The sequence below is a fragment of the Osmia lignaria genome, chromosome 14 (assembly GCF_051020975.1).
Source record: "Osmia lignaria lignaria isolate PbOS001 chromosome 14, iyOsmLign1, whole genome shotgun sequence".
NCBI lineage: Eukaryota > Metazoa > Arthropoda > Insecta > Hymenoptera > Megachilidae > Osmia > Osmia lignaria.
This window is the reverse complement of record NC_135045.1, coordinates 9,884,503-9,893,973: the sequence shown is the minus strand read 5'-3', so window position 1 is coordinate 9,893,973 and position 9,471 is coordinate 9,884,503. Positions and strand designations below refer to the sequence as shown.

The following is a 9,471-nucleotide window of genomic DNA, read 5'->3' as shown; positions in this document are numbered from 1 at the left end:
AATTTCATTACTCACCATTTCACGATGATTGGGATAGAAAGTCTGTTCGATCAACGGGAAATTGTCTTTTCCAAGACGACGCTGGAGACCGAGTAAATGCGCAAACACCCAAGGTTTATCCTGGAACAACAAACGTGATCAAGAAACTCCATTCAGCAGGAAGGTGTGGAAACTTTTAATCGTTGCCCCAGTTAGAACTTTCTACAAGTTCTTTTATTTACCTGAAAGTTATAAATTGCCGTGAGATTGTTAACGCTTGGTATACCACCGTACATCAAACCAAGAAGAAGATTTTTATAATCTTCTCCCGCGTCCCTAAGGTTCTGTCGTATCAGGACGAAATCAGGCTTGAAGGATCTGAGGACAAAACCGTGCGCATATGGTAGGTATAATATTCCAGAAAAATGATTTTAGATGAATCGAAAAACTGAAATACATTCACTATTTATTGCAATAGAACATAGGTGAAAATTGAGTCTGATAGAATTTTAATTACCATAAAACCAAAGACACATCTTACCGGATGACTTTGGTCCCGTTACGATAAACTGCCATGGACACAATAGTGCCAGCCTCGCTGGCCGTCAACGACAATTCCCGAAATTCCGCCTGTTCGACCCGAATTTCGTAATCACCGTGGAGTCGACGACCCCGGAAGTACTTGCTCCAGTCGGTGTTCTGGTCATCGATTACCAGCAAGGTAAAACATCGGTCTTTGTTGTAAGACGGCCCCCTCGTTGCGCCGGACACTGCCGCTCCCAAGATGGATGCACCCTAATCATTAAAATGATGGTAAGCAAAATTGCCTGATCTTGCCTGAATCGAGCCATTTACTTTCCGAGTCATCGATCGCTAGTGATGGGTATCGATACTTCCTATTACAAATATTCATGCATATTATTAAATTCGTTTCGAACCAACCTGGTCGCGAGCAGCCCCGGTCAAACTCTGCACCCTCTGCAGCAAACTCTCTCGGGTTTTGGCTGGCGAGGAGGGTGCACTGGTGGTTCTCGATCCAGGCCTCAGGTTCAGACTGAGATCACCTCCAGCCTGCTGAGTGGCACCTGGAGGAGGTGCTCCAGGTACCGGTGTCTGGCTAGCTGGTACTGGGGTTGGCTGAGATTGGAGAGGCCGATCGGGACCCCCTTGATACGATTGGGACGAATCCCTGGCCATGGAGGCCAGCCCGGAGTCTGTGCTTGGTTCATCGTCGAGCTCCGAGCTCAAATCCCCTGACGAGAACCTGGAAGACAAGCTATGGTGGTGGTCGTGATAGTGGTAATCGGTCGGATCGTCCCGCGATTTCACGCTTTTTTTATTGCTGGCAGTTTCAATGCACATCGAACAACAGCCAGTGGTCAGGGCATGGCATGGACATGGCGTTGGCGATGATGACGATTGCTGCTTTGCATGCGTGACACAAACGATGACACACTCGCTCCTCTGAGCAGCACTGATCGCGGTGCCTCGCGTGAAACGTGGGTCGACGACTGTTCGTGCTTTATGGGATGGGGTGACGATTTTCCTGGTAAAACGGCTGATTCGAGGATTTCCGACAAATAGGTTTCGATGGGTTGCACGATAGATCGCAGCGGGGATGCTTTCGGTAAGCTTTTAAGGGTATCCTTAAACGTCGTCGAACGCATTATTGTCGATTTCGATGCTATGGAAATGCAGTGATTAAACTTCATCCAAGGTTCTCATGTTCCATTGCACGATGCCAAAAGCGGTTTTCTCCATTGACTTGCATGCATACACCAACATTTATGAAACTAGGGAAAAACATCGAGATATTTGTATAAAAAATTGTTCCTCTTGATTCTATAAGCTCTGGAAATTGAAATGATCACCCTGCTATTCATTTTCTGTCGTTGATTCTAGTTTAATTAAGAAATCAGATAACTACTTCTCGTTAATTGAACGAGTAACTTATCGTCCATGGTATCGCAAAGTGCATCGCGTGACAAAATATAGACGCGAATTGGGCCAACTTTGTATCAAGATAGCCGGTCATTATTTTAGACCGTCATTACAACGCTCAACCTCTGGATTCAATGAAAAGACCTCCGACAAATGCTCTTACATACACAGCCTTTCAGCAGTACAACGACCCGAAACTCTACTCCTCTCCACGTTACATATATTTTCACCTGCTTTTGTACGACGGAACGGCTCGATTCACATGAAAAAGGGCGAAAATTTCTGCGACAAAAATGTTAATCTCTCACGGTACAGAGTAAATGGGGATTCGAGAGACACGGTAACCTGAACGTATCACGACTAAAAATACAACGACCTCTTAATTACCGTGAAAGGTATTTTTCAACGCGTTACCAATTAATTAAGAGATTAATCTCTTTCTTTCCAATTATATACATTATCGAACGATCATACGTCTAAAGGTGCCTGTAACACAGGACGAGCGAATTTCTCGAACACCTACAGGTGCCAATAGTAATGAAAGGATTAAAGAAAGTTGACAATTCAAAACTCTTCGTTTCTTCTATTATTAAGAAGGTTTCGAATATTCTATTAAACAAATTAGTCTGGACCATGCAAAAATATGTCACTGTCGAAGGATCACTCACCTCCGTTTCAGGTAGTTAACATTGGAAGTGAAAGACTGTCGAAAGCTGGAGAATGAAATGTTGCCGGGTGAAGGAGCTGTACCACAATATTTGGCGCAACCGCCGCGGCCGGTAATCTTGCTGGTTAACACCGACTTCGTCCTTCCGACGAAAACCGTAGGATTCTTATCGTTTCCTGTTTAATGCTCGTGTACGCGGCTATCTTTCTGTTCTCCACGTCACGCGGTACCGAGGGGATCGGGGATGGTGGATGAGCCTTTGGTCTCGTTCGACGACGATCGCGATTGCGATTGCGGAGTTTCCGGGATAACACTTCAACGTAAGGTAATCCAAAAGGAAAGGACGAAATAAGAGAGGTGAGAAAGGAGAAACTAAACAATCCAAGTTGAAATCTGTAAAAAGGAAACAGAATTGAATTAGCAACCGTGACGACGGAATTTGTTGAATATTAACATTGCTTCGCGTGCTGGTCACGTAACGCAACGAAAATCGTTATTGCCAGTATGAATGCATTAAATATGCATTCAGTCAAGGTGCTGCGAAACTGGAAAGGGTGAGATAAGAAATGTAGGTTTCTAGAACGGTAACTGATGTGTAGATTACACCTAATACACTCGTTAGATTATCCGAAATGCTTGTGCTAGCAAAAAATGGATCTGGCGGATTAAGAACAGTGTAATGTATTTGAAGGAAAATCATAAACCAAGTAAAATAACAAAAAACAAGAAATCAGCGATTTTTGATTGCGTAAGAATAGCGTGATACTCGAGATAAAAATGCCCAAGCTAGAGCTCGGAGTGCTCGGGATGCAGGTGGAAATTTAGCACGGCAAAAGTAGAGCTTGATGCCTCGCTGATCGATACGGCACAACGTGACTTTACATGTTACAGGAATTTTTTTACACCGGTTGTGTGTTTTGCTTGGTTACGTCGGAGCAGTGATTTCAGCCACCCTCGGATATCGAATCGCGATAAAGAGGAGCGATAACGAGTTATTGACTCGTGCCTGCTTTGCGGCAGGTACCGATTGTTTTCGTGAATGAGAAGAGAAAATTCACTCGTATGTTCGAGGAAAAATCTAATAGAGTTCTTCGAAGTTTTGAGCGTGACACGCAACTTCGCGATCGTGATGCGAAGTCGATTAAGAAAGTTTAACACTTTGAGTGTTTGCAATGCGTGTTACTAAGATTATAAAAAATAGTGAAGGATATTTATTTCAAAAAGATAAAAAATTATTTTTAAATTTCAACAATTACTGGTGTGATTTAATCGTGCAAAGCGTGACTTCAACTTCCAAATAGATCAAAGGGTTAAACGTCCTAAGAAATTAGACGAAAAGTTTTGAATAGACGTCGAGGAAAGTTCTATGATTTCCTTCAAGTTGGAACTGCAGTATCTGGCTTCCGGTTCCAAGGCGTTTTCCTATCTGAACTGCTTCAAACTTTAAACTAAAGCATCTCACTGCTGCTCGTGACAACTTGCTCTGCATTCAATTAATGCAAGAGATGGGAAAGTTAATAGAATTTCAAATGAGCTGGAATGAATTTCAGTCTTCGTTAGAACCTGTACCCTTAGGTATCAATTTTTTCTACCACCTGCTGGGACAAATTTTTCCATCCCCCTAACAGCGACAACACATGCAGGGTGCAATTTGTTTACCGTTCAAATTGCCCGGGGAACACGATACCGATCGACTAATGGATGTCGATAGTTGTTTCTAATTTTAAATAAGCCGATAAAACTGCGAGATGTTGACACTATCACAGAAATGAACTTTGCGGAGGATTAAAGGAATGAAATTCGTGATAAACCCACTCGAAACTTAAAGACTCAAAGATCAATTTTATTAGAATAAAATTTTATGAAATATTTTCATCAATTGATTTTGTATAGAATATATAAAGAAGAATTGAAAATCCACGTTATTTCTAGGAGGTTTAGCTTAGACTTTAGTAATAATCGATGACGGAAGAGTCCCTAGGTGTTAGGAAAGGGCAGGCGCATTGACCGCCCAAAGCTGCGCAACCAGAAACGTGTACGCGAATGCAAAATTGCAGGAACCGGAAATACATATCCCGAATATTTAATCACAAACAAGTACAAACATTTAATCACGTACTCTACTGCTGGTCCTAATTACAAAATATTTTAATTCAAACTATACAGAATGGGCGTAACACTTTTGTTTAATTCATTTGTCTTCTTTCGACTCTGAAAGAAGTTGCAATTTTAATGATCCTCTCATTCCTCATTTCCCATTTAATAAGGAACTGAATAATTAATTTCACTTCCACCTTTATCATTAAAAATGTCACGTATAATTAAAATTTTTATTAATGGATAGAATAATCAATGGAAGAGGAGTAGTAAGTACTTCAAAAATGAATTAATAAAAGAGGAACAGTAAGAAGCTTAAAAGTAAAGAATCACGTGAAAGCACGCAACTTGGCCTCGTGAACAATCACGTCAACCTATACACACTATAACTTGCTATCATTGATCAACATAGTACTATCAAGCTTATATGCTCGCGCGTAAATTTAAACCTCATTGTAGATAGAAGCATTCTAAGCACCAAGGAAGAAGAACAACCAAGTATCGACATCTTATAAGTCTTCGATTAAACCATTTTCCACGTTGCAACTAGACATCCATGTATTTATTCCATGAATCCCTAACATCGAATAAATTGAAACATCACAAGTGTTACTATTTTATCAATATCAAACTCCATCAAAAATATCCCTCCAGCAGAAATCAATTCCCAATTCCATCAAATCCCCTCCGTGACCATTTCATCCTTGATCACCATGTTAAAAGTCAATCCATTACAGTGCCAAAGAGAAGAAGCTAACCCGAGTTACGAGGAATAAAAGTCAAACAAATATCTCTGAAACCCTATTGATTTAATCTTTCAACACCTACATAATTCAATCATCCTCCCTGTCATTAACCCTAATTTAACACTTAACCTGCTGCACGGTTCACACTGAAACTCATATCAGTCGCCGATAGTTTTAACGGAAAATTGAATGCATGATACTAAATTAATAAAATACTTAATTGATATAATTTTGCGACGTTAGACATCACACACGGAAATATTTCTACAACGGACGTCAATTTTAACATTGATGGCCCGGAAGTGTTAACACGCTCGCTGCGAATGCCGTGGATCCACGTCCTCTGTGATCTTGGCATACGAATCGGATTAGCTTCACACTTAATTAATATTATTGTTACTAATTTCATTCAGCCGGCGGATGTCCACGACTTCCGGTGCTCAGCGAACGTGTTAAGAAGACAGAGATTGAGAATGACGGTACTCACCTGTGTCGCGTGCGTGTACTACCCACTAGTTTGCCGGTGAAGCAGTGAGCCTCGACCGAGAATCGCGAGGGTGTTACCCGGAGGGTTTGCTGGTCGATAGGTTCGCGCTTGCGTTCTCCTTATCATCCCCTACCTTCTCCGAGTGTCGCCAGCTAAAGACAAGAGGGGAAAAAGGGACGAGCCCCTATGTTTCTACGATATGCCCGGCCCCGGTTCCTCGTGTTTGTACAGGGTGACGTCGTTCGATACACATCAAACATGCTCCACCTGCTGGCCGAGTGAAGATGAAACGTCAAGCTACATAGTACGACGACACACGTCTCTGCCTGCATTCAATGCAACCTCTCTGTCTCCATACACAATTGGTAGCTGCAAGATGTTTTGTAATCGTCTTGAAAGCAGGGATGTAACCATCCACGGTTTCTAGAAATATCATTTCTCTATCCTCTTCAGTCAGTAAATTTTTCATTCATTTTCCGATTAAAATACAGCTTCTTTTCCGGCCGTGTTATTTCGCCGGTACCAGGTGGTAGACCACTCGACCGTACGACACGTTTCCACGACGGATGAAAGAATTAATGCGACGACCCAGTTATTCATGATTCCTCGACGTTGCACTTACCAAGAGCTTTTGTACCCATGGAGACCGTACTTTGAAATCTTTTGAGAGATAGAATTTCTATTGTTCCGAGCGCTGCTGGTCGAGCACGGTTTTGGGAATGTTCGTAGAAAAATATGAGATGGGAATTCCTATTTTGAACGAAACTTCTTTGTCCCATTTCGTTCTGCTTTACGTTCGTTAGAACACAATGATATTAATATTCATAACAATCTCTGCTTTTGTGTATCGAATATGTACTTTCTTGTATATTTCATCGACGTGATTTTTCTTTTCTGTTTTACAGGAGGCAAAGCGATGCTGGAATGTTTTCCACGAGAAAGCGGGTCAGTTACATTTTTGCGGGGTAAAAAACGCTCGGAAGAAATAACGAACGCGGTTGGATTTTCATTAAAATTACATTCCTTTAGTATCGCGTCAAACGCTCGTGTGTCTCACCTGGTTACGTAAGAAACCGTGAATCATTTACTTTTTCCTCGGGATACTTTTATTTTATCTGCATACTCTTGTCCTCTTAATGGGTTAATTAAATAGTCATAAATGTGAAATTACGTAAGTATGGAACGAGGAAAGTGGTCCGAACGAAACTTTAAATTATGTATGAGTGTAGGTTTAACTTTCAGAATAAAGTATTCTTCATAAAATTTCAAACTGTTTAAAAAAATATTGCATACTTTGATGAATGAAAGATTATTCGAGATGCAATCACGTTGCATTCAAATTCTTCCTGGTTTAGAGTATCAATTGATCAGTATCTTGAATGGTCTTCGTGTCATCCACGAATGATCGTGTAAGCTTCCTATTGTCTTCGATATTCGCTTTTGTCCGCATTGTGATAACTTAAGAGGTGCTGCGACAGTACCTTTACAAGCGTCGCGACTATCGACAATCCTATAATTCCTGCAATCTTCGTTCAATCAATATCTATTGAATCGTTTGTCTAATTTCATTCTACAAACACTATCTGTGTACGGGAACTTAATTGTTTCGTATTTATCTTCTCTGTTAAATCATACACCTGGTGCGAGCATAACGGGGAGTGACGTGAAGAACAATGACTTCGTTAAATTAATTGGTCACCCTATTATGAAAATTGTGTTGACCTTATATAACGGAATAAGGTATTATAGACGCATTACAGTAATTACAAGCCAAATGACATAATCTTTCGTAGAATCAAGAAACTAGTAGAAATTTTTAATATTAAAGGGGATGGACCATCTACCCGGAGTCGATATCTACATTCTACTATTTCCCGAGTCATAAAAATCAATCGATACTTAAAAGAATAATTTCCATCTAAATTTGCAACTGTATAGTTAAGATATTATTTAAAAAAAAAATATTATGAATGAATGGGTATGACTCTATCTTTCTAGGAATAAAACAGTGCCTTTGTTTTCGAGGAATCTTGAATTTGTTCCTCGAGAACGAGTGCCATCTGCTTTATTCTAGTATAAAAACCTGAAACACTTTGCTCTGCAACAGTTTAAAGCACATCGATGGTAACGGCAGATTGCTTCGATACCAACAACTATATCTCATCGTCAGGATCTAGAGCTCAGCGTTGGCATATTTCAGTAACAAAGACGTGTCCAGTCTTTTTCTATATCTGTAGTCACTGGTGGAAAATCAATGCTGATGACAAATGATTGTAGAAACAGACTACTTGTGCCACGATCTGTATGCGAGGCCGAACTTCGAATTTCGCGTCGGTAAAACAGTCAACGATTCATCGAAAATTAGGCCGAACAGAAACCTCAGTTATCGCATGCTATCAACTAACGACATGCTATACTACGTCACCTTTTGCATACACCTAAATGACACGTGTATACTACGATAGCTATATGTGTAAGTATATAATTAATCAATACTGACAATAATGCATTCATTATTATTAATTTTCTTTCCGTAAAATTGTATTTGCAATGTGGTACACTTCAGAATCTCAAAGGCATAGTTCCTGAAAAAAATATAACACAGATTAAATAGAAAAAACAGCATAAACGCAGCCAATTCGCTCGTATTATTTGCTGCATAATTAATAAATGTACCATGGAAATAATGATACAGTTATTAATTAGTCATCAAATAATAACGATTGCCCAGGTCTCACCACGGGGAGGTTGCTGCGGGTGGAGACCCGCCCTACCTCATCCCATCCACCCTCCATTTATGCAAATTTTTATTTTTATTCAATACCATCATCCTCTTGATGCACATTTGCAAAACGTTTTTGACTGTTGTGCAAACGAACAACAAAAGGAGCATTATTTTTATTCACTACCTACCTATCTACTTATCTATATATATATTTACGTAGATTTTTGCTTTTTATTCCTATCGCAACATTTTTCAATTTTGATTTTGATTACAGATCTGTAATTAATAAATATGCAATTGCATATTTGTCCTACATACTTATACTACTAAGAATAGCTACCTATACGAGCACTCGTAATTATATTAAAAATTCGCTTAAAACTAACGCTTCCTAATTGAACACTGCAGTGTTTGACGATTATATCTTAATGACCATATACATAAATAAGTCCAATGAATTTGTTGATTTTGTTGTCCTCACCAGAATACTTCCTAAAATAAAACTGAAAAGGATTAAACATAATTTAAGAAAATAGCGAGGCTCATGTAGCCTTAATCATAAATTTACAACCTGCCTGAAACAAACAGAAAAGGATTAAATACAATTTTTGAAAATAGTACGGTTCAAATATTACCACTTATAAGAATCATTTTTCCTTTTCAATCATTTTCACCTTGTTTTATTGAAATGATACATTGAATTCCATTTATGGACGCTAGATTTTATATTACATTTCTTCCAGTCAATTATCCGATATTATTATTTCATACTTCCTATAAAGATATTTCTCTGTAACAGAAACTGATTAACTGAATCCAGATAAAGACA

General features: G+C 39.5%; 1 protein-coding gene across 2 annotated transcripts in view; it reads right to left on the bottom strand.

Annotated features, from left to right (window-relative positions):
- Syn (synapsin) overlaps positions 1-6,046 on the bottom strand; it is a 35,687-nt gene extending 29,641 nt beyond the window's left edge. Inside the window, exons 1-6 of one of the 2 annotated variants that reach the window (XM_034327338.2) lie at positions 5,918-6,046; positions 2,589-2,980; positions 922-1,255; positions 521-774; positions 222-357; positions 16-120 (exon numbers count right to left, since the gene is read on the bottom strand). In XM_034327338.2, coding sequence (XP_034183229.1) covers positions 16-120; positions 222-357; positions 521-774; positions 922-1,176 — 750 coding nt within the window. In that variant the 5' untranslated portion in view covers positions 1,177-1,255; positions 2,589-2,980; positions 5,918-6,046. The remainder of the gene's footprint in view (positions 1-15; positions 121-221; positions 358-520; positions 775-921; positions 1,256-2,588; positions 2,981-5,917) is intronic. The other variant, XM_034327337.2, reaches the window with a different exon arrangement.
- Between the last annotated feature and the right edge of the window lie 3,425 nt (positions 6,047-9,471).